Below are 26,404 nucleotides of genomic sequence, written 5' to 3'. Positions count from 1 at the left end.
TTTTTGCTTATTTGTTAAAATTAACACAGGGATGACTGGCACATAAACTGTCATTTTCTCTCTCTCCATTTTTCTTAATCTAAACCTATATAGGTTGCATTTAATTATTTGTGCTTAAAAAAATGAATGTCATCCTCCTTCATATCACCAACTGCTCCTAAAACAACACTGTAAAGAGACACAGATACAGTATATACAGTACCTGTTGTGTAAATGTCTCCATCCACCTAGAACCAAAGCCACATGCATTCAACATTATTGAACCTCATCATCTACAGTATCTATTTGGCCAGTCACAACTGTCCTTTCTCAATCCAGTCATGATAAGTTGAGTCTGCATTAAAATTCACATGAGCTATGACGTCTTCTCTCTCACTTTTTATTAGACAGTAATACTGAAAGACAAAGAAACAGAAATATACTGACAGACAGTGACACCTCATTAGCAGGAAAACAGCAAAGGAGAGTTTACCAAGTGCAGCAGGTCCAGTTTAACTGTATTTGTTCACCATTGTTAACAGTAGCAGTAGTATCCGCTCTTAACAGCCACTCTGGCAGAATTCACAATGATCAATGAGTAAAAAAAAGAAAAGAAAAACACTGAATTCACTGTGTTTTGATGAAAGAGTTTGCTAACTGTGATTAATTTGTAATCAAGATGCAAAAATCTGTGCATTTGTTCATTGGCTAATTGGCTGTATTTAAATGTTCAGATGTTGCCTTTGCCCGGGCCTCATTGTCTTACAGTGTCAATTGTTAGTCAGACATGTGAGGAAGGTATCAAGAAGTCAGTGACTGAGGATAGTAATTACTGGTTCAGCTTCCAGACAAGCACACAAAAGTTTAAATACAAAAAAGAAGATTAAAATTAAAAAGTTGGTTATATATTTTAAAGTTGTAGAAAACAAATGCAGTTCATAAAATGAGTGAAAGAACATTCTGAATTTATGGAGTTCAAACCTCAGGATAGAGCTGTATGTATGTTATTTAAAAAGTGGGTTCACACAGGAACATGCAATCTGGTTTTTAATCAAAGTGGATGTCTTTTCCACGTCCTGAAATGAAAATATCAGGATCTGGGACACACAGGGTTAAAACTAAATGTTTTCTCTTCCTGTGTAAATCCAATCATAGAGGTGGGGATGAGCAAGTGTACAGTCAGACCGGTGAGTACCAGCAGCAGCAGAATACAGAACAACCTAACATTTCAAACCCTCTGCTAATCCCTCCACAATCCTAAACACATTCTGAGTATGTATGCACACACACACACACACACACACTCCTGCCTGATCTGCTCAGAACAGATACTAGCTCTGCTGTTAATATTGGTGCACAAATCCAATCTGGATCTGCAGCACAATCTGTCAATATTTTTACTGCCACTTTGTCTTTGTCTTATGGTCCGAGTGTCTACAGGCATAAAACAATTCATATCGCATCTTAATTTAAATCTGTCCAAGTATTTGCACTCAGGGAAAGCTTTTAAGTGTGGGTGTGTGTGTGAGAAAAAGACATTTAAAGGAAATCCATAATCTCTTCAAATGTGCTTGACATTCAGGCGCGACGCCAACAACCCTCCAGCGTTATATTATAACATTGTTGCTGTTGTCACTGTAACACATGCAATAGGTTCACATGCAATAGGCGTTGGACATTGACTACCATGCATCATACACACACACACACACACACACACACACACACACACACACACACACACCAATGCTTTTTTCCAAATCTGATTGCACTATATTTACAAGTGAATCATATGTGTAACACCTTGGACTAGGAGTTTCTGGCTTCCACTAATTTGTTGCTGAAATAAGACCGAAATCCACTGAATTTATAGATCACTATTATTACCCACAAAATCCAGTGACTTGATAAGGCGTCTAAGCACCTAGTAATTCCAGCATGGACTTGCCAAGCTGGCTTGAAACAGGTCTGGCCTCGCGTGCAGCAAGGCTTGCCTGGAGTGGCTCAGCAGCTAATGAATTGGATCCCTTGTTCTCCTTTGTTTTGGTCACGGAGTAAACCACACTGATGACCTACACAGGTTTTCCGAGCTATACTTTCAATGCAATCACCAGCTGCCACCAACAAACTTCCTTATGGAGATGATATGTATATTAACATGCATGCTGCAGCCACTGTTTGATGATGATGAAGCCTATTTTCCTTTTCCTGCATTTATTTGTTTCAGGTGAGTTCATAAATAAATACATTTGTTGTGCTATATCGTTCCAATGGCTAAAAATACAACTGACAACTTACCCCTCCATGTGTGACAACACACCCCACAGTGGCTTCACAGGCCACTTGTTGGCTAAAATACCGCCTAAAACCACAGAGTGAAGAATTACTAGCCTATAATATTCCTATAGGGATTTAGGACGTCTATGGTACTCTATAGTGAGTTTATTGGAGAACTGAAATTTTGGCACAATAAATAAATAGATCATATTATGTAGATATTGATTTTCTGTTTCTTTATTGTGAATAGATACACCCACAAGTCAAAATAGTGCAATTCCACGCTTCACAGACGCAAGTGGCAACAACTAGACAAAACAGAAAACAGAGCAGAATGGCGGCTCCTCCACAGCGTCTGGTGGACACCGCAACACTGAATAAAATAGGAAGCCTTGAGCCTGGGATTTCTGATGTGGCAAACCTATGCTTTACCAACCACACTAAAAAACACAGGGCAGCAGTCAGGCTCATAGAGTCTTTATATCTGTGTCCCGCAATGCCACATGTGCAGTGCAGAGCTGACGAAATCAATTCTTACAAAGCAAAGATTTTTATCACATGAAGGGGTAGCATCAGCTGTTAAGGAAGTGTGAGAAAGTACAGGAATAAGAGGAATGTTTTGTTTTTATAGGAGCCGATTAGAAAGAGCACATTACAGTACTTACTCAATTGACTCAAACTATTGATGTCCATCTTGAGGTGGATGAGTCTGCACAGGCCCGCAATCAATCCAATTAACAGGATCTGCAGCTAAGAGACAAACATTTAATCAACACCAAGCTTAGACAGAAAGGGTTCAAACACTCTAACCACAATCTTGAATCTTGAGTAGACATTCTAACAAGCATCAAGCCATATTACACAGTAGAGACACATGAAATAAAAACAATCTGTTTCAGTAGTGCACATTATTCTTCTCATTTATTGGAAGATGGCTTTGTGTCCTGCACTGTAACACAAAGATACTCCATCTTTGAGAAGATACATTTGAATTCTACAACACTGCATGATACACTACTCTCTTCTTTCTTTGATAATTGCCATCTGTTGCATAGGGTTTCATAAAATAACCTATAGCTAACAGTCCCATTTGACTCCCAAGAAGCACTGCCACAGACCCCGTCCACCTGTTCCAAAAACGTTCCTCTAGGGGACAGTACCGATCATTAAGGCGTCCCGCCATTTCGAAAGCTTCAGCTGTCAATCTATACTCAACCAGCCTTCTTAACAGTCACTCCCTTCACCCTAAGACATTCACATTCTGCCAAAATCCTAGACAACCAGCGCCCGCAATGCTCACCTGGGACATCTGTGCTGTACTTGACATGTGTTCATGCATCTATGCTTTAGACTAGAGGATAGTGCAGCTTTCATAATGATCTAGTAATGTCTGCACGCCTGGACAGCCATGGTCACCTCACAAAATTTAGCCACCCCACTGCCAACAAAATGTTTTACAATAGAAGTTTGTCCAATGTTGGAACCTTTAACAAAATGACCACAGTGACTACTAGGCTATTCATTCTGAAGAACGGTCCCTTTCAGAGTGTTAAATTATTGATGCATTAACCTGTAATAAGTATTTTAATGTTGTAGGTCCACCTGCTCCGTATACTGTTGGGGAGTTTAAACTCTAACAATTCATCACATTTGATGAGCTTACTGCATTTTTTGCATGTAAAACCTTATTCTGCAAAGTAACTACAGCCGTCAGATAAATGTAATGCAGTAAACAGTACAATAGTTCCCTCTGATGTAGTGGAGTAAAACTCTAAAACCTTGCAAAATGGAAATACTCAAGTAAAGTGCCAGTACCTCAAAACTGAACTTAAGTAGGCTTCAGTAATTGAGTAAATGTACTTAGTTACGTTCCACCTCTGCCAATTTGTGAGTGACATTACTATTGTTTGACACAGGTTAGCACTGGCTAAGTACCTACCTTCATTTGAGATTTCTCCACTGTTTATTATTTCATTACAAAAAGTGCTAGTTTTGTTTTCAAGTGCAATAAGTTCAAGCATGTTAAGGTGATGCATGCAGACTGTCCCTTAGCGTTGAGATCCTGTTGTGTTTGTACCACGTGTCAGTTTGCGCGCCTCATGTCAAGGCAAATTCCTGCACATTTATTTGTGACACATTTTAAATTCAAAATCTACTTAATCTAAATGATTGACACATAAATTACATATACATGTACAGAATTACATAATTGATAGGCACAGTTACATTATTCCTTTAAGGCAATGTTAACGCTGAGCAACACTGACAATATGATATATGACAATATGATAACCAAGGGTGGGAGTAACTAATCACATTTACTCCAGTTACTATAAGTAGCATTTTTGTGTACTTGTAAGTAACTCTGTAACTTTTACTATAAGTACATTTTACTTAAATTAAAATGTTGAGTTACTTTTTACTTTTACTAAAGTAGATTTTTATACCAGTAGTCTACTTTTACGTCTACTTCTACGTCTACTTCAGTAAAATCAAGGTAACTAGATGAGTAGGATGCTACTGTAGGTGATTTTCGGGACTTTAGGGGCTCCGTAGGATGCTGTAGTCCTACTCTTTCCACCACTGATGATAACTTCAAACATAAAGCTAGGGCATCAGCTGCAATGGAGAGAAAAACTAATAATTTGAATGGATTGAGACGTACCTACTTATGATGTTATCACCATTAGTCAAAGTAAGTCTTCGGTTATAGTTTCGGAGAGTTTCTTCAGGTCCTGTTGAATGAAAATGCGGTGGCGAGACAGTCTGACCAAATCAACACAGCCAAGTCCTCTTCCCCAGTCTTCTCTGTTGGTTCAGGTTTTGCTGCGCAGAAGTAACGGAGCTGGGTGAAATGACCCAGCTGATTGTTTTGGAAACTCCTTACAATTAGGCTGCTAGTGCTTGATGCCACGCTCTGATCTGGAGGGCGGAGACCAGACCAGGGATCCAACCTGGGGCAGTCTTGGGTTTGAATGAAAACCTGCACGGTTGAATATGCTGCATACACCGAAAAAAACATAAAAGGCATAGGCTACTAATTACATTGCTTATAATAACGCTGATGCTGAGTTTAGATAATTTACCCTTGGAAGTATATCTTACCTTACATACATTCTTGCAAGCTTGTACCATCATTATTTCCCCTGTGTAAAACATAATGCTATCTTCTGTAGTCTTTATGCCACATCATAAACACTCAAGTTGTAACCATTACGAAAAATCACTGTAATAGCCTATAATATTCCCATAGGGACTTGGAGTGTTTATTGTGCCTTCAGCAAGGATTTAACCCCCTTGACTTTTTCTGGATGTTGCGGTGTTACAGCCTAATCAGTAATCTATACAAAATATCCCATAATGACTCAGTGGAAAATATGTTGGGTTTTTTTATTTATTGGAAATTGACAAAAATGTCTCATTTAAGGTATTGACAGTTCCTTGGGCTTCATCGTAGTTTCTCCTTTGACATGCACATATGCATATTTATTGACTGATTGATTTGTTCGTTTAATGATTTAATTTTCACTCTAGTGGTCATTCTAAATCCAATCAATTCAATTGGCTACAAATTGACTCCAATCAGGTTATAGAGACATCCCAAGAACAGTCAAAGGAATTTGGATGAATCTTGATTAAATTCGACGTGTCAATGCAAAGGGGATGAAAAGCTACTTACTGACTCAAAGCATTTCAGCTTTCTTAATTTGTAAAGAAAATGCTAAATTAAAACATTGACATTATGGATTATTTTGTGGTGAACAGAGAGAAAAATCTGAATTTAATCAATTTTGATATCAGGCTGTAACACTATGCTGCAACAGTCAAGGGTGTTGCATAAAGTGTGAAGTAGTTAGAAGAATAAAGCATAATTTGTAGCATCTGCAAATCTGTACTGTCTACATTATCTACAAAAGTAATAAAAAGATCACCAGGACACTGTACAGGCAACAGGTTCAGTGATGTTATGTTTATGGTATACGATGCACTCTAGTGGTGATTTTCTGTAATTGTAATAATAGCAATAAGGAAAGACACCAATGTTTCATGATAATAAAATTCAGAGAAAAAAACAAAAACCTTTCAGAAAGGCAATTATATTTTATTCAAATAATGAACCAGATACAGTATGTATAGAATAATTAATTTTGAGGTCCCATTTTTTTCTTTGTTAGGGACCTCTCATGCTATGATAATACAATGGTATGTGTTCAATATGTTGGCATGCATTTGGGGAAAAGAGACCCCAAAGCTCTTACTAAAATAAATTACACTAACTCTACAGAATGCAAAGTCATGTGAACAATAAAGGTAATCACTTAGCCTGGCCCTTCTGGTGAGAACGGGCCAAGACTGTATTGAAACAAGCTAAAAGTTTAAATATTATACGTATAAAATACAGTTATCATACAGCTTCCATTGTGGCTTGCTTTGTCACCCTGCATTCAGACCGAACCTGTCAATTCCACCATGTTGGCCATGGAGGGGATGGTTTTCACAACGGGGAGGTGCGTGTCTTGTTTCGCTCAAAGCAAAAATGGTTACTTTATCCAATGAACAACTTGTGTCAGAATGCAAACTCTTTGCTTTCATAAATTTATGGTAAACACAGGTAGCCTTTCACAGTATATCACAAACCAGGGCAGTTCTGCAATATATTTACTGGCTAAAACATGGGCATTGAAAGATCATGGGCTATGGTCACTGGGTTTTCCAACAAATATCCAATATCCTTCACATGTACAAGTCTATAATTTTCCAAGGGCCCCTCAGAAGATGCACAAGATGCAAATCTCACCCAGTAACAGTAATGTAAACAATAACTTTCACACTTTGTGTTTGTAAGATGGCCAGGATGCCTGTCTGTATGTGTGCCGCACTCTACTGTAGAGTACACACTGCATTCATCATTCTGAAAAAAAATGTTGGCTGAGCAAAAACAAATTAGAGTTAGTCTACCACAGTACAGCCCTCCTCACCAGCCACTGAGTGCTCACTGAACGGGACAGTCCCACAGGGAAAACTATTGCACCATACAGAGAGAGAGACATTTCTTATGCATAGTACTAGTCTTAAAAAACACACAATTCAGAGTGACATGCAAGAAGTTAGGTAAAAAAAATCCCAATGTCCCTTTGTCATACATTCAACACTTTAGTGCTGAAATAATTACTGTGTGTGTGTGTGTGTGTGGAAGCATTAATTAGGGGTCCAAGCACGTAGTGCTGGAACCCCTATTGTATTTGCTGGAATTATTCTGCTTCTTTCTTTCTTTCTTTCTTTTTCTTTGTCTTTCTTTCTTTTTCTCTGCTAAAAGTATCTGCAGCTCAGAAACCGTAAGTTGGCCAGATGGTGGCGCTATAACAAGCAACTTTACGTTTTGGCCAATAACTTCTGAACCGTGTGTCATAGACTGAAAATTCTTGTGTTCCTAGATTTGTTGGAATGTGCCGAGTCCAACCCATATATCACTTTCAATGTGCACCATATTGTATTGTCTGCCATTTTGAATTATTTAAAAAACACTTTTTTCGCAACTCCTCCCAGGCTGTTTATCCAATTCACATGAAACTTGGTGTGGAGAATCTTGGGACCACCCTCTTTCAAATTTGTATAAAGGTTATTGATAGGTCAAATGGTTTAGCTTTTATCGACCAATAAACTTTTAACGAAACACGCCATAACACTAAATTGGCCATAACTTATTAACCATTCATCTAATCAAGCCAAAATTTGAAACACATGTTGAGAAGTGTTGCGTGAACACACCCACAAAAGCATTTTGAGCTGTACCACTTATATAATTAGAGTGATTATTAGGTCAACTTAAAGGATTTTGGTGTCTGCAAAAGTAAGTGACAGCACTTCCACCGTTTTTGTAGAATGACCCAAGATTGTTTTCTCAGCTACAGTGGTAAGCAAAAATTATGCTGTCACAGTGAAGTTGACCTTTGAACTTTTGGATATAAAATATCATCACTTCATCATTTTATCCTATTAGACATTTGTGTGAAATTTTGTCATAATTAGCATATGAATTCTTGAGTTATGGCCAAAAACGTCTTTTGTGAGGTCACAGTGACCTTGACCTTTGACCACCAAATTCTAATCAGTTCGTCCTTGAGTCCAAGTGGACGTTTGTGCCAAATTTGAAGAAATTCCCTCAAGGCGTTCCTGAGATATCGCGTTCATGAGAATGGGACGGACGGACATACATACGTATGGACGGAAAACCCGAAAACATATTGCCTCCGGCCACGACTGTTGCCAGCGCGGAGGCATAACAACATGATTTTTGAAATCACCATACCTTAATTAGTAAACAGCCCAAAAATTATAATGATATCTTGAAAACTGAGCGCACAGTAGATGGAAATGTGCAGCTGCAAATAGTTTGATAAATTGACAATGTTTTATGTTCAAGATAGCTACTTTGATCAGTCTTCATCAAACCAAATACAAATGATGTCTGGACTGTCAAGATGATGTCTGTAAAGCCATGTGTAAATTGATTAATGTGGCGCGCTAGTACAGTTGTAATATTCTTTCTGAGGCTTTCAATATGGGTTGGACTAGCACCTGTGACCTATCACTCTTCGCTTTGTTTTGTTTCCAAATTGTGACACACACCAAAGTGGAAGTTGGCAGAGTGGTTATGCTCAGGTCTTTGGACCACAAGGTTGTGAGTTCAAGCCCCTGATGAACTGTGACCATTTTGAAGTTTCATAAAAAGTACATCAACACTAAATCACACAGTGCAGAAAACTCAAAGCAGGTGTTTGACATCATGTGTCAATGGCAAAATACCTGAATGTCATCACTGACGGGGGTGTGGCCAGACCTTTCAACCCAGCAGCAGTTTTCTGGGCCATGTGACTTACTATTGTTTTATTTGTTAATGGAGAGCACTACAATGTTATATAAAGTGATTAGCACTGTCAGTCTGTCAATCATAGGCTGTAGTATCACACTACTTCTCCCTTTAGTTAGTTTCTCCTCACTAAACCTATAACAGGTGTTTGCCTCAGTAGGTAAAACATCAGCCTTTCATGTGGAGGGTTGTGAGTTCAATTCCAGGCTTTCCAAAGTCAATAGTCATCAAGGACAAATAATAGAAAGTTTGGTCGTTGTGAACAACTGCAGCAATGTGGTTGCAATGAAAAGATTAACTTGACAGAATTCACGGGCCAACACAAAAGCCGGTGTTAGACTGCATGTCCGATTTTCACAACATGTCAGTTTTTGTGTGTGTCTTTCTACCTTCTGTAATGTTTTGTCTATCTGTCTGTCTTATCATATTGTGCTTGGACCCCACAATCGCCGCTTGCAGCTATATTTGTTATAATTAATGTTGTGTCATTATCCTAAGTTACCTACAAACATCTCCAGTGACTTCAGATATCCTTACACTAACATCTTTGAGGAAATGAAAAAAAATAAATGGGTAAAATAAATAAAAAAAGACAAAAGGAATAAAAGAATGGCAAAACTGCTAATGACTTTACTGCTTTGGGATCATCTAAAAATGAAACACATTAATAAATTAAAAATTAAAAGTACTTTATAATTCATTAGAAATATTTGCAGTGGCCTACGCTTCTGACCAAACTTTGATGACAACTGTTTTAGGTTTAACATTGCTAAAGATATGTCATGCATAGATTTGTACAAAAGGTCTGCAGCTGCACTATGCTTCCATCTCAAAACTTATTTGAGTAGCCAGCTCTATAGTTTTAACATCGACAATTAAAGAACGAATAGTTTATTAAAGGTCTTGGTTTTTTTTCTTAAGTTACTAGTCTTTACAAAATGATACATAACTGATTTAAGTTTTTGGTGTTCTGAAAATGTGCCGTTTTAAAAATAACATCAGTAATTCTTAAAATACAAAACTAAAACAAATAAGAACATTCACAATTTTAACTTGAGGTTCAATAGTCACCATTTTCTGTTTTCAGTATACACACAAACATCCACTTTGAGCGGTGAAACAAATACAAAACAAAAAGTATTCAAACCAATTCCTTCATAGCACTCTGTTTCTTCTCCCAGCTGTAGTATCACAAGTTTCCTCAACCAACACACAACAACCTTGTGTGTTCAAACCGTTGGGGAGGACTGATTTGCAGTTGAAATTATTCTAAATGTAATTCTAGTGATTGTAGACGATGACTACAGAATAGTTTTGGACCAACACAATTTCTTTTTCTGGTCGCAGATCTATCAGGTTATTACAACAAACACTTTAAAATCATATCGCTGTTGTCCAGTGCCTTAGAAAGGACTCACCTAAAGCTTAACACAAATTTAGCAAAAGAAGAAAATCCTAATTCGTCTATGCTATCCTGCGAAGAATTATGTGTATGACTGTTCACACACCACTATATAAACTGTTTTTAAAGCTTTCTATTAGTTGCAGTAACTGGGAGACTTTACAATGAGCCAGTGGTAGGACTACAAAAACAAGAGCTGCTTCAAAAAAAGGTACGTCTATGAACGTGTTAATGTTTATAATATAGCTTATACAATGTTTGCATTGGGAAAGTGAACACATGCATCCTATGAAGTAAACATTTTCACTTCCCTTTTTCCATTTCAGTAAACTGTACATATTCTTCCCTCTCAAATATTGTTACAAAACTGGGCACTGCTACGCCGACGCAGAAGTGGACCAGACAATCATTGTCAAGAAACCTGCTCTACTGAGGAGAAGACTGGGGTGGCAGCGGGGGCCGAGGGTCTCCCATTAGCTGTGTTTACATGGAGCCTTTTGTTCCACTAATAATCAGAATAGAAGCTCAATCGGAATAAGAATGCCTCATGTAAGCACCTCAATCGGCCTGTTCTGAATGAAATTTCATTCCTTTTGAGAGAGGTGATATAAACCTTTCATAATCCGTTTGATGGATAAAAGTTTGTCATGTAAACACTCATTCCGATCTCTTTCTTTGGTTGGAATATCTCTACTCTTTTTGGGCACACTTACCCATTTCATGTGAGTGACATCAATGACGTTTACTTTTTTTTCCAGGAGATTTTGAACCATTGCAGGTGCAAAACTAAACGTCTGTTTCTGACATTTTTGGAGTTGAATGTTCTGATAAATCTGTTGCTTCATCAGAAAGAACAGCAGTAAAGCAATAATGGTGCCAAAAAACGTAAGCCCATGTTAGAGAGATGGATTCAGTATTTTGTTCATGTCAGAAACTTTTATCCTAATTACTGTGGAGCATGTAAACGCACACCTTATGCGATCATTTTATTTTAGCGCTCATGTAAACACTTGCGTGGGAATCTTCAACTGGAATGATTTCATTCAGAATGAAAAAATATGGCTCATGTAACTGCAGCTATGGACATATGCAACCATCCCTCACCATAAAACCATCGCCGTCTCCTGCTCCCATCATGCCCCGTTACACCCCTGCCGTAAACGCGACAGCATTGTCAAGTAAAGAAGAGGAGAGAGAAAAACACAAGTGGCTAGAACTACAGTAAAACACAAAACTGTACAGTTGAAGCCTGAGACAGAGCATGCTAGGACTATAAACGCATGCAGGATAGAGGAGGAGAGAGTGGGCTGTGGTAAGGGGGTGAGGACGGATTCGCGGTTCAGGAGGATTTTTTCCCCTTGGAAGGTGCCCATGTTCCAGTCTCAAGTCCTGAAACCTCAAGCCAAGTCCTCAAACGAACTGTAACTTTTAAATATAGGAGAGAATGGGATAAAAGCTCTTAAAACTGATGTTAGAGTGCCTTAGATCCGTAATTTCCCCTTTTTCCATGTTTTTCATGTCAGCCAGTGTTGTCCACCTCCCGGGGAAATCGTTGTGGGGAAAGGTTGACTGTATAAAACTGTGAATAAAGGGGTGTTGGGCTGTGTTGCTGCAGGCAGGCAGGCAGACCCATACCAGCGCGCATCAGAAACCCTCTGCATCAGGAAAGAGCCTCATCCTCACCCACGTAGGGCAGGTCCATACTCCTCATGCCATCCCCGCTCTCCTGTTTCCTAGGTAACAAACAAGAGAAACAGGATCCATTATAGTACTGCTAAGGGCCTGCTCTCTATTCTATATCCATGTAGAGAGAAAAGCTACAGTAAAGCTCAGTTTAGCCAAGAAACTGATGGGAACCATTTAATTGTTATATAATGCAAGGCAGGGTGCAGTGAGGGAACCTGGCAAGCGCTTAGTTAATTACTTTGGTCAAGAACAGACAGGAAGACACAAAAATAATTAACTGGCATGTCCTTGGGATGTGTGGGGAGAGTATACAGGGCGCTGCATGCAGAGGAATGAGTAGCAACCTGTCAACAGAGAAACGGATGCTCTGGGCTAATGATGTAATTCAGTGTTTTTCCACAGATCAAGTGCTGCTCAGAATACAATTCTCTAAGTGCTTAACCACAGATCACATTCAATAACCTTGCTTACACAAAGTAGCTTATGTGAGGAAAACATGGCTTTGACTACTTTAATACCCTCAATCATTATTGAAATGTGATTTCTGTCAACATGTCTAATTCTGCACTACACAGCACATCCTTGGCCAAGAGCACCCCCAAAATTGCGCTCAACATGAAAAACAAATCCCCACTTCACAGACACTATAGCCTCTGGAGCATAGCATGTTCCCAAAAATGGCTTGTCCAAGCACCCCTAAACTAGCATTGGCTAGTTTACCAAACTTGACGCACAGGACTACTTGACCACCAAAGCCATAGTGGGAACTACAGCTTCTCATGTCATGCCTATGGTCTAAGTTTTTTCTGTACTGCTTTAACAGTACCGAGGTCAGCAGGCAAGCGTTGGCACACTCCTAAAGGTCTTTACCTTCTTTGGTTACTATGAATGTAGCAGTATCTCACATTGCCCGCTCTGCCTTTGCTGGTGGGCAGGAGAAGGAGGAGAGAAATAGTAAGAGTCTACTTGACAAACTACTTGACAAACTTTAGTTGGGCATACTGAGGACATCAGAACATGAAGCAACCTGGCAGCTTTAAGTGAGAATGTGGTGGTGATAGTATACTACAAGCACTCTACTAATTTAACTATACAACCTCTGCTAGGGATAGAGCTGAGAGTCTGTAGCGAGTCAGAGAAGAAGCCTTACGTGAGCATTTGCCCCGGAGCAGACAGGCTGCTGCGGTCCTCTCTGCGGCCCCAGTCGAAGGGGTTCCCGAAGGAGCGCTTCCTCAGCATGGTTCTCACCAGGATCTGCAAATGAACAGCGAAGAGTAGTACACACATCCAAAAATGGTGCTAAAGGACTTGAAGATAAAAATAAAACCGTTCAGCCAAAACAGAAGGGGAATAGGAATACATATAGGAGAGGCAGAAATTATTTTCCATCTAAATTAAACTATGTTCCTACAACTGTTCCTACAAACTGATTCTGGAGTTGGGTCGCAAAAATACTTTTCATTTCACAGTCTGTTTGTATTATATGGTGCTCTGGCCCTTTCAGCCCTATTGAATCTGCAATAGGCATATTGTAAGTGAAAGTGGAGATCACACAATGGAACCACTTTAGTGACATGTCATGTTAAAAAATATGGCCTATGTTTTAGTTAAAAGTAATCATTGAATGCAGTTAAAATTAGACAAATTAAATAAATGTAAACCTGCACTTGAAATTGCTTTTACAGGTTATTATTCAGAGCTGCTTCTCAATCCAAAATGGCATTCTTAACGTTATTTTTCATCGGGCGATGGGAGGGGGAGGGTGGGGGGTTAGTACGCACATTAGATAAGAGGAAGTAATTGCTTCATGGTGTGACTGGAGAGAGAGGCTGGAAATAATCCTGTGCCCTTTGGATAAATAATCAGGTCTGCTGTGCACGGCCCTTTAACAGACACCACAGTCTATTATCCTACAAAGCTACAGCTAGCACTCAAAATATACAATCTAGAAATAATACTACATGTATTAACCTATAACAAGTCATCTGACCACAGGTTATTGTGTTCTTGTGATGAATATCTAATGAGTTAGGTGATCACATGGATTCTCAGACTGCTAAAAATAGATTCAGAAGTTTCATCTGTGCAGGCAATGGGAAAGTGTATTCATAATATTTCACAGGCTGCAAAAGCCCTTTGCTCTGCAGTACTCAGGTGCTGGTTAGAGCAGCCCACACATCAACGGAAGCACCAAAAGGCTTCAAATTCATTTCATATTTGCATGTCTTTCATAACATTTACCATTAACTAGTTTGACTAATGAAAATACACTCAAAAGAGCAAATGAACCATAAACGGTGCTTTACCATATACACAGCTCACTGGCTGTGGCTGTCATTTGGTTATAATCACCGGTTAATTTCTTACAATCACCTGTTATTTTCCTATCAAGATGATCGTGTGGTGATGTAACAGAATACTATGAATAATTGAGTAAACATAAACAGAATGTGCTCTAGTACAAAGTGCCCACAGGGCCATAATGTAGGTGGAGGAGATGGTAGGGGTGCAGTGAGGGTGTGTTGGGCGGTGCGATGTGCATAATAGGACAGATACATAGAAAGAAGGAAAATATGCAAATTTGGAAAATATCATCCTTTATACTAATGCAAATGGAAATTAATTTACTAGTGATAATATTCACCCTCAAGTATTTCACAATAGGTTATATATGACTGAATCTTTTCATGTCCATGATTCCCAATGTTTGAATTCTGAGGAAATTCTACCTCCTGATCTTATTGAACTGAAAACGATATTGATATTTCGCTTAATCCCAACAGAAGCAAATAGAAATTAACTGTTGCTCATATAGTGATGTTGATTAATGTGAACGGTTTCTGTGAAAAACAAATTAATCAACTCACCACGGTCGCCAGGCTGGGGATGTGTTTAACAGAATTCTCCACCTCCTCCTCGGTCACCTCAATCAGCATACAACAGTTGTCGTCCTCCGGAGGGAGGGGCTCGGTACCGTGCCTTGTCACCCATGGGTGCACCTGGACACATGAGGAGCATGAGGAGAACAAAGGAGCTCCTTCTGTCTGTCGTTCTCTTTCTCACACACACACTCAGACACAAACACACTGTCTTTAGAGGTGCATCAATACCAATTTGTCAGAACTGATGTGAGTAAAAAGTACTTTATTTAGTAGATGAGTACTGACCCAAGTGCTACTTAACTTAAAGCTATTCATGCTGCCTAGTATCGGCCTATTGTAAAACAACTACAGGACCAAGTGCATCAATTGTGTTTATCTGATCATGCACTGACCATTGTATAACAATCCTTAATCAAATAAAAAAAAAATATATAATGATAAATGATAATAATAAAATAGACAGTAGGCGACATAAAATATGCAATAGGATATAGATTCTTACTTTGTTTAACTGGCCAAACAGCTTACTGATGGACTCACAAAAACAGCTTATTTGGAACAAAACAGATAAAGAACAGTGCAGTCGGTGACGCCTAATAAAACAGAATGGTATTAAGCCGCCATTGCCAAGGCTCTTTTTCTAAACAACCGGTGCCATGCTTATGAACTTCATGACTTCAGCACTTTCACATCAGGAGACATTTTTTCTCTCACTGAAAAAAGTTTTACATTGCGCCACAGTGCATGTCATTAAAGTACCGTCATCGGGACAGCTTCATGTGCAGATCTGAGTATGAGTGCTTGTGTGCTGGACCAATACGACAATGACAGATACTATCCGTAGCACTTCTGCAAGTTTTCATTCAGATGATTTAGTTCCTTTGCCATTCACACATATTTTTTTGTGAAACATTATATTAGGTGGTTCACACTATTCTATGCATTGCTAAACATACTTAAATGCAAAATAATGAAGGCTAGCTGCTTCATTAAAATCATCTGCTTACTCTAATCTGTGGGACCGATATCCTGGTCTCTGGATTCTTGTCCAGCATCTTCAGCAACAAATCTTTGAGATCCTCTGATATATCAGCACTGTTGAGACAGGAAGAATCATAATTAGCTAAGTTAACTTAGCTAGTTAAAGTTAATTTAGGATTTTGGAAAATCCTCAAAGTAAAAGCTGCTAGTAAACCATGCATTACATGGTTTAATAACTGAACAGCATATACACAACAGCCAGAGTTTACTGGGCAGTGGTATCATTTCGACATAGGATGATTGGAAGAGCTGCACTGACTGTTCAGGCAATTCCACAGGCTGCGTCTTGATTTTCTGATGGAGACTGAGGATGCGCTCATCCATAAATGGACACTGTGAATGAAAGAAGTAACTTGGTTTCAATGGAAGATCAGTAAAGATTATCATTCAGGACAAAATTTGCAAAATCACTGTATTTACTGTATCCATTGTTCGCCAAGACGCAGACTCACCACTCCAAAGGCGAAGCAATAAAGTGTCACTCCCATGGCCCAAACATCCAAAGCCTACATGATAAATTAATCAGGGAGGTAAACGTAGAGATACGTTATGCTGTGAAATTGTTCCAGAGTTCCTGCAATGCAAGGTAGCCCAAATACCATGTACACGACAGCCCACAAAAAGTGTGGTGCATTTTGTGTTCCCAAGAAAAATATATTGAAAATAGGGTTCCCATGAGAATCATTTTGAAAACCACAGTATTAGAGGTTTCTCTATTTCAGAAGAGGGCCTTCCATTTCTCAAAGTCACCCCCAGAGGGTGCTGGCTAACCATCTGTTCTTTCACCTTGCCAGAGAAGTTCTTCCTGGTCTCAGAGAGCGTTTCGGGGGCAAGGAAGGCAGGCGTCCCCACTGTGCTGGTCAGGAGGGCATCAGCCCCCTCAAACTGGTTACTGACTCCAAAGTCAGCTATCTTGATGTGGCCGTCTTCTCCCACCAGCAGGTTGGAGGGCTTGATGTCTCTGTGGATGATCTTCTGGTAATGCACTGTTTAAACAGCAAGAGGACGCATAATTACAGAGCCAATGTGCCATTCGTGGAATTCTACTTCCTGCATGAGATGATGGCAACAGAATTTGCTTTTCGCTTTTTGGAGGCAGTGAAGTACAACGCAGTCTGATCTAAATACCACGATGATGGTGGATTGTGATTAAAGTGCATGGAAGATGTGGCTTGACATCCTCTGGCATCCTCTTTTTTAATCCAAAATAAGTAATGAATCAACCTTATGAACATTTGATTCTTTTACCTCCTGAACATTGTCACCTTTAGCTTTGGACAAATTGATGCCCATGTGGAGGATTCTCTAGCAAGGCACTTAAACGCAAGGAGTTGGACAGACCAGTCAGCATGATACCACATTACTGCTGTGATCAATCAGAAAGGATTTACCCGAATGACCCACTGTTCTTGCTAACGATGTGAAAAACAAGCAAAAACATTGCGTGTGGTCTTTCTCTATTTGTGAACCACCTGCACCATGACTTCATATACGTAAGTACTTCCTCAATTTTGATACTCAAAAGGGAATAAAATGGGTTCAAGGAAAAGCCCCATGAGTCTTTCAGAGTCCCTGGTGCAAAGCTATTCTCTTTGACTTCTCTTAGACTTTGTGAAAAACATCTTCTCCAGCGCTGTAATGCTCTAAGAGATGAAGTGAAATGAGCCTCGTGGGTGGCTGGAGCCGAGGACAAAATAGACGAAGTGTAAGTGTGTAAGTGGCAGGCAAGAATTATACGACGATGGGCAAAGGTTTCCCAAGTCTAGACACACAGCACTCCATATTGATACCGCAATTCTATAACTGCAACTTGGGACTTTCATTCCTGTATGAGATATGGAAGATTTTACAAAATGGCTCTTGGCAGGAAAGTAAGACCCATTGAAGGTGGGTTTTGCATACAAATTGCCATTTTTTGAGGATGTAATCATCTGTATTTATAAAATCAATCAATGTCAAGTGATATTTTTTTTCCAAAGAGGCATATGGCATATGAAATGAAACACGCATAAATTCATGACTCCATCATCTAGGTTGAGTAACTATTAATATTCTGAATGCACATTCATCCAGTACTTAGAAGTTTCTACAATAGTGTAAAATTTAGCATAATACAATAGTACTGTAGACGGTCATAGAATATTAATAAAAGAAGAAGAGGTTGGTCAGACTCACAGAACTCGATTCCCCTGAGCAGGTCCTGGAAGTAAAAGCGAGCCTGGTCTTCACTGAATGGTTTATCTGTCGGCACCTCCATCACAGCCCTGAATACACACCACAGCACATAAACACATACACACATACACACAGTTAGCAGTCATTACTAATGAGATTGAGCTCATTCTGTTGTCACAACCATTGCCATTAGAAAGGCTTCACTCACCCTTGCTTGACCAGTTCAAACACTGTGAGAGAAACATAGGTAAGGTTAGAACTGAAAGATTTTCTGCTACCAAAATTTAGAGCAAATGAAAAAAGACAGTTTTAAATTACCTTTCATGCATGGTTTTATGCATAACAGTAACAGTGTGTGTGTGTGTGTGTGTGTGTGTGTGTGTGTATAGTCAGGTTGAATATCTGGCCACAACTTACCCATGTACAGATGGTCCTCACTGGGGTCATCCAAAACCTGGCACCAAATCAGAGAGAAAGGGGGATGAGTGGAAAACACACGCCCACACAGACACACGTACATGTACACAGATAGACACACACAGTGGCTACAACAAAAACTTTTTCATTTAATTGTTTGTTTTCTACTTTGTGCAGGCAAATATTAGTATGAGCTGAATGCTCCAGTGTAATTTGAAATAATCTTTAATGGATATTGTTGTTTTGATCCTGATCGTTCTTCCTGCCACACCCCGCTGATGCTCCTTTGCAAACTGCGCCATCAGCGAGTTGGCAACATACCTCTGCCGCTCTTTGGGGACAAGTGGAGCAATCGATAGTGTGAATGAATAGAGAGCTCCAGCTTAAAATGGTTGTTGCTAAATGTTATATGTTTGACACAGCAGACAGAGTGTGCCCAGGACAAATTTCCATCTTATCTTATCGGCTTAGCCTAAATAGTCTGAATACTTTAGGCCAGGGACTGGAGCACTCCATAATTACAGCACTAATGTTTTATTATAAAGGAACAAGAATAAAACGACTAACATTTCAGAAGTGTCTTCCACTCTGAAGGAAATGACTATAGTTTCGGCATAACAAGTGCCTTCCTAGTCCTTTTATTATTGTCCCTTCATAATAAAATATTAGAGCTGTAATTTTTGAGTGCTCCAGTCCCCATCTCTGGGTTAGTCCTGTTCAAAGTGGCCTATGGATACCTTTTTCTATTACAATTGTCCAGGACTATAGAGCACCTGTGCCTCATTAAGTGGCTGGTTTGAAGTACAGGAGGACGCACTTCTTTGGTTTGAATACTTTGACTGTGTTCAATTATGGAATGTTTTGATGCCTTGAGTAGGCATAATTGTGATGTCTATAAAAAAGTTTAAACAAACAACAACAGTTTTAGCAGTTTTGTGCTGATCATTTTTGTCCGGTTTTTGTTTAACAGTCATAGCCTGCCTGGTTATAACCTTTGGCCCAGTTTGGCTGTATCAGTGAAGAGTGGCCATAGATCTGGTTCTTAAACCCAATGTTACACCTCCTACATTTTCAAATTTTCAATCCAATTTCAATCAAATTTTCACCCACTTGTTAATTGTTAATAGTGATCACTGAGGCCTACTAAACCACTGTAAAAAAAAAAAAGAACATTTTACAGTGTTTTTCATTTAAGAGAGAAAGAGTTTCAATATTGGATTATGATAAAGAACAAACAGAATTAAAACATGAAATTTAGATGATAACATTTTTTATCGTGACACACTTCTAGACACCTAATGCACACAATTCTGTTTAAAATTTATTCAAATAAGTATTTTCTCATGTTGTATAGCTCACGTTAAATGTCTATACATATTCAAATAGCCTCAGCAGTGGAAAGGTTAAGTTTTAACTGTACTCACCTCCACTAGTTTCACTACATTAGGATGGTCCAGCTTTTTCAGGATGGCAATCTCTTGGTAGACCCGCTCCAGGGGTCCTTTGGGTTGAGGGGGACCCTCAGGTGCTGCTTTGGCTCCACGGGGAGGAGGTCTCCCTGATGGAGGAGAGATGACAAACGGGGGTGGGGGTGGGTGACAGGTGAGGAAAGGAGTGGAGAGGACCGAAAACAGGATGGGGTTTAGTTTTGGTACGAAGTGTCCATGTACCACTGTAGCGATATCAGAGACTGTGCTCTCTGCTGCATTAACCATCTGCCCCTGGCTCTAGACTTACTTGGGAAACCTGCCTGCCTCATCAGCTTCTTCTTGGACAACACCTTCATCGCCTACAGGGGAGGCAAAGCGAAAAGGTGTGGGATTGGGAGAGTGAGAGGATTAGAGAGAGAGAGAGAGCGGAAAGAGGGAGTGTGAGAGACAGGTGGGCAGGAGATGCGGTGAAGAGAGAAACAGAAAGGTAGACATAAAAGGACGGTGAGATACAGTAAAGTGAGGTGCTGAAAATCTGGCAGTACACCTACACACACAGACACAAGACACACAAATTCCTTAGTTATGTCCACTCTAACCCTATGTTCAGACAGAATCTGGATATTTTTTTCCCTTTTACATTGCTATTAATTAAACAAACTTCTTCAATATGCGTCTGTTGGAGAGTCACATTTCCGAGTATCCACAATAGATACATCTGGGGAAGTGAGAAAAACTGGAAATAACAAGTGGGGTACACTTATTTTCCAATCCAAACCACTTATTTTTTTGATTGCTGGAGAATCAGATCTAATGATCTATTTTATTAGCTTGTCATGATGTTTGCCACAACTACTTTTACACAATTGGCTTTACACATCGACTGTAAAATTGTAAGAATACTCACAAGTTAATGGTTCCCTGCAAGTACCTGGACAGCTCATGCTTATCTGTACATGTGCTGCAGATGTTGAGTTGTTAACCAACCAGAAATCTCCCTGACCAGTAATTGAGCAATCAGATGGCAATCACCAGAGGCAGCGCTGAACAGAGAGCACCATGTGTGGTCGTGAGATGCAGTGAGAGGAAGTCAAGTGGAAAACTTGACAGCTGTATTGTTCAGTGGAGATCTTCCATGCTTCCACCACTTCTGGGAAATGATCCTTTTTAAATAGCCTAAAGGGTCTCATTTATTATAACGCAATGATATATTCACCGCCATCACTCAGCGAGAGCTTTGGGCTTTGTCGCTTGCAAGGATTATTAAAACAATCCTAATGTCACTGTTTGTCAATATCCTGCAGCCCTATGAGAACTGCAGAAGTAACCATGAACAGCAAATAGAAAAGCTGATGAGCTGATGTGTTATTACATTACTCAGCAAGGCACAATTAACTGAATGCATTTTCATATGTGGAGGTTTCACATAAAGTCACACCCCATAGTTAATGTGATGGGTTCTGATTAGATGAAGTTACTGTGTTCGTGTGTGTGTGTGAATATGAAAGTGAGAAAAAATGGGGAATGAGAAAGAAATCAGACAGAGGACTGGGTTAATTGGTAGGAAGAAATTGTGTGTGTGTGTGTGTGTGTGTGTGTGTGTGTAGGACTCACATAGTATGTGTTGTCATCTTCATTGTAAGCCAGCTTCACAACACCGTAGGAGCCCTTGTCAGAGAATAAGTTAAACAGAAGTATGAGACAATAGTGCGAGATTCAGCAGCTGTCAATTCTTCACACAAAAAAAACAAACTACAACACTCTGTGCAGAGCAAAACGAACTAAAGAAATACACATGGGAACAAACACAAACACACACAAGCTCTACTCCAAAGCTGAGGGAATTGAGTGGGCTGACAAAGTACACTCAAAGAGGACCAGCTGCTTCAAAGCGACAACAGAGAAATTCAAATCATCTCTCCCTCTCCGTTTCATTTTTGATTTCAGGCTAATTAGGGAAACCGAACCTAGTTTATGCTATCAAGCTCCCCTGCCCACACACAGGAAATTCAGAATAAAAACTGGGCCCAATTAGTAGGAAAGCCTTCCCTCTCTGCTTACATGCACAAATCCATGCACACACACACAAATAGGGTGAGAGAGAGAGCGAGAGAGAGAGAGAGGGAGAGGTAGGATCGGTCCCCGCTGGGAGAGCAGATTGAGGATGCAGCACAGAGCTCATCCTGCAGTCCCAGAGATGAGCTGATAATAGGAGCCTCTCCAACAATCCTGAAAGGCTCTCATTGTCTCCACTAAACACAAAAACACACACATTAACATGGGTACTTACACATACATGAAAACACACACACACACACACACACACACACACACACTCAAGCATATTCTGCCTTATACACACACCGGATTCTCACATATGCATACAAATACACACACCCACACTCAGGTCCACTCAGCCTCACACAACCCTTAGAGAGCACTATTTATACCAGCCTCCCATCCATCCTACAACTCTCCCATGGCCTGGTAGTTTGGGAAATGAGGACAGACAAACAGAGAGTTTGGGAAATGAGGACAGCCGGGAGAGAAGATGTCAGAGACTGTTACCGCACGTCCTTGATGATGCGCTACTTAACAGACATGCGGCAGGCAGAGGAGAGAAGAAAATGGAGTCAATGAAAAGGGAGTAATCAGTGAGATGTCTGTGATGGTACCTTTCCAATCTCATCCTTCAGCTTGTACTGGTTGAGCTGCACACAGTCCTTGGAGAAAGGGAGGGGAAGAAAAGAGAGGAGGATTTTTTTCCTAAGATGAATGATGCAGTAATCACATCAGCTATTTTAGCATTCAGATACCCTAGATACCCAATGTGGGTTTCTTGCGAGATCTTCTATTTCGAAGCATCACATGAAATCCCATCAATTGCATTTCCTCAACAAAAACTTGTATATGTACTGTTTTGGGATTGAGTGCTCCCAGAAGTGCTGGATGTCTCCCAACACATGGATACATTTGCTGTGCTTGTCAGCATCGTATGACTTCATTTTTTTGTTTTTTTTGCCCAAGTTTAGTCATTTTCTAAGCTACGTTATAAGTAACACCTCTACCTTGACAAATCTGGGTTTACGGTGAATCAGAGTTCAACTCATCAAAGGCAGGCATGGATAAAGCCAAAACAAGGAATCTGTCAGTTTACCTAAATTTTGGAGGTAATCCTACCTGCTAATCTCACTCCTGTTAGACTAGACAGCATCTCTGGGATTCTAGATGCAGGATGTGTCGCTGCATTAGGATACATTTTGTTGTCTTTAAAATGGAGCAGGCAGTCCAGACTAAATGTCAATTCTTTGGACAAGGGAAAAGCAGAGCAGATTCAAAGTATATTGTTGGTGATACAGACACTAAAAACCAATTCAAACCCAGCCTACATAGAATGATTCATACAAGGGATTAAGAGCCAACTAGGGATGCACTGACTGATCAGCCCCTCTTCAAAATCGCCTGATTTTAACTGTAAATGATTTGATTGTTCACCTCTACATTGGACAATCAAAAGAGGTGAAATTATATTACATAAGTAAAAACTAATTTTTCAAGCTACAAGTTTCACTACAAACTTGTAACAAGTATGTAATGAGTTTCAGAAAAAGATAATAAAATCAAAATAATTGAGGAATTATAATGATCTACTGACTAGCTGCACTTACCTGCTAAATATTTCTGCAATTAACTTGTAAATATTTCACCAGTGTAGACATAGCCTACGTAAAATATAACCTACCAAACCGTAAATTTAGAGCCTAGTGAAAGAAAGCGTCACCTCTGTCAGTTTCACAAGTGACATTTGGAGTTCCAGTATGTGTCCGATGGCCATGCTGAGCCCAACGGCACAGTGGACAGCTTCAGGGTTCAAACTTGGCAAGCTGACTCTTCAAGCGGGAGTTCTCAGCATGGTGGTGGATTTAAATTTTGGGAAAGTATCATGAAGTGACAAGTGTTTAATGACAGGTTTTAGCGTTGCCTCTTCAATCATTTAAGAATAGAGCTAAGTGAAATGCTTGCTAAAGCCTATTTTTGAAGTTTTCTCTTGCTTGTTTGCTTATGTTGATGTTTGGTAGTAGCCAAGGCCTGTGAAAAATGTGGGACTGCAGTGTGCGAGAATTTTTACAGGCTTGGACAATACTGTTGTCATCTTAAGTTTGCAATGTATTTTGAACCCAGCGTAACGCAGACTTTTGTAACAGCTAGGATTTCAAATTTTTTTTAACTATGAATAAATACAAGGCCAAATAGGCTGATAGAAAGGTTTTAACAGTCAAATCAGTGCAGTTCAATGTTTTTATGTCATTATATAAAGGTTACATTACATGTAATTTAAGTTATTTTATTAAGAAAGCCTGGTTGTAAGTTTTAGATGATTCTTATTTCACTCATCTAATATACCTAACTTAAAGGATAATACCGGTGTTTTTTCTAAAGTTTGTACCAATCGTCTAGGTTTCCCTTCTCTTTTACATTATCCCTAGTATGCATACATCAAGGCTCATTTTCCTACCTTCAGAAGAAGCCATTTGCTGCCATTCATTTTTGTGCAGTATGAAACAATTTCACAGACTTCAAAATGGCCTGAGCTAGATAATCCATCACAGTAAGCATGAAGCCTTAATTTGGTTTTGTCAAAGTTTCTGTTTGGTTGTTTCATTGTGCCCAAGTTGAGTGTTTGGATATCAGTGCACGGATTACGTTACGCTCTGCTTACTGTCAATCAACTGACACCCACAGAAAAAAAACCCAAAGTCTCCGCCAGGAAATAATCCCTCAAAATTTGGCGTCTTGCAAACTTTCTCACATCCATGTCCTCCTTTTTGGGGTGTCTTTGTTAGCTGGGACAGCAGTTTCAAGCATTTCAAGTTAGGTTTGACACTGTAAAGTTTCTGTTTAAAAAACAAAACAAAAAATGAGTTCTTGTTAAAAAAATCAAATTACATACTGTATGCATTGCAAAAAGATTGGGGGAAATATAAACTAGACATAGAAGAAAATGGGCTATAACTTGTATTCTGAAAAATATCTGAAACCAGTATTCTCCTTTAAAGTCAGTGGGTATGTGGAGTCTCTGGAATCCACGTTGCTGCATAGATCAGTATTGGCTAATTCTGTTTATGTGAAAAAATCAATATTCGGCTCCAAAATCCAGATGGGAGCACCACTGGAGTCAACTGCCCTATAAACTGACGCTCTAAGACAGTTTCTACTTACAGGACATCTACGGGTGTCTGCATCTATGTACAACTACTACAACTGGGGCTCAGGAGGTAGAGCGGGTAGTCCACTAATTAGAAGGTCGGTGGTTCGATCCCCGGCTCCTCCAGTCCGCATGTCGAAGTATCCTTGGGCAAGATACTGAACCCCAAATTGCTCCCGATGGTTGCACTATCACCCTGCGCGGTAGGCTTGCCGCCATCGGTGTATGAATGTGTGTGTGAATGGGTGAATGTAGGCATTGTTGTAAAGTGCTTTGAGTGGTCGGTAGACTAGAAAAGCGCTATATAAATGCAGTCCATTTAACATTTACAACTATGCAAGAGGGAGAGCAGCTATTGTCTACTTCTACTGAGACAGTTAAGACCTTACCTTCACATCCAGAGAGATCAATCTTTACCAGTGCTGCGGCTTTTAAGACTGGAGACAAATGCACATGCAGTTCTGCTTACTTTCATACAAGTGTGATATTGATATTTTGATATTTATTAGGTGCTTGAGAGGAACAACTCTGTAAGAGCCGGCTCTCTGTGTGTCTGTGTATTTGTTTGTGCATTTGTTTGTTTGTTCGTTCGTGGTCATATTTACATCATGTCCTCACAGAAGAACATATACTGTATATTTGATGATCAATCTACTTATGTCTTTGCTGTTGTTTTTGTTGATTAATACATTTGCAGTGATGTTCATTTTAAAACTGTGATGATGAACGCCATGTCTGCTTTTGAAATATCACGTCAAATGAACATCTGGTCTGCTACTGAATTATCACTAAAATAAATAAGATTAGATTAGATTAGAGTGAGATGGAATTAGATGGAGTTTTTAAGGTTGCATTAGGTCCTCTACCCGAGCACCTAAAAAACGCAAGTGCACTTGTTTTTATTCACGCGCTCTAGATGCCCAGTCTTCATGGGCTTAAAGAGACTCCATATGTCAAGTTGCAGTTGGGGACAACCTAAAACTACTTCTTGACAAAGCCAACCATCATACATACAAAATATGATAACATCTTTCCCAG

General features: G+C 39.6%; 1 protein-coding gene across 1 annotated transcript in view; it reads right to left on the bottom strand.

The window, feature by feature from the left end:
• Nucleotides 1–6,351: 6,351 nt before the first annotated feature.
• Nucleotides 6,352–26,404, bottom strand: part of LOC139638490 (calcium/calmodulin-dependent protein kinase kinase 2-like) — a 35,618-nt gene continuing 15,565 nt past the window's right edge. Inside the window, exons 4-17 of the mRNA XM_071512634.1 lie at nucleotides 22,836–22,883; nucleotides 21,775–21,828; nucleotides 20,468–20,519; nucleotides 20,155–20,288; nucleotides 18,731–18,767; nucleotides 18,522–18,543; nucleotides 18,314–18,402; nucleotides 16,925–17,124; nucleotides 16,591–16,644; nucleotides 16,398–16,471; nucleotides 16,105–16,192; nucleotides 15,083–15,214; nucleotides 13,366–13,469; nucleotides 6,352–12,262 (exon numbers count right to left, since the gene is read on the bottom strand). Coding sequence (XP_071368735.1) covers nucleotides 12,190–12,262; nucleotides 13,366–13,469; nucleotides 15,083–15,214; nucleotides 16,105–16,192; nucleotides 16,398–16,471; nucleotides 16,591–16,644; nucleotides 16,925–17,124; nucleotides 18,314–18,402; nucleotides 18,522–18,543; nucleotides 18,731–18,767; nucleotides 20,155–20,288; nucleotides 20,468–20,519; nucleotides 21,775–21,828; nucleotides 22,836–22,883 — 1,161 coding nt within the window. The 3' untranslated portion in view covers nucleotides 6,352–12,189. The remainder of the gene's footprint in view (nucleotides 12,263–13,365; nucleotides 13,470–15,082; nucleotides 15,215–16,104; nucleotides 16,193–16,397; nucleotides 16,472–16,590; nucleotides 16,645–16,924; nucleotides 17,125–18,313; nucleotides 18,403–18,521; nucleotides 18,544–18,730; nucleotides 18,768–20,154; nucleotides 20,289–20,467; nucleotides 20,520–21,774; nucleotides 21,829–22,835; nucleotides 22,884–26,404) is intronic.

Source organism: Centroberyx affinis, unplaced genomic scaffold (genome assembly GCF_046629955.1).
Source record: "Centroberyx affinis isolate AG114_WGS23_722 - 3 ecotype Tasmania unplaced genomic scaffold, CSIRO-AGI_Caff_v1 ptg006405l_1, whole genome shotgun sequence".
Lineage (NCBI taxonomy): Eukaryota > Metazoa > Chordata > Actinopteri > Beryciformes > Berycidae > Centroberyx > Centroberyx affinis.
Note: the sequence above shows the minus strand (reverse complement) of the source record. Positions and strands in the feature narration are given on the sequence as shown.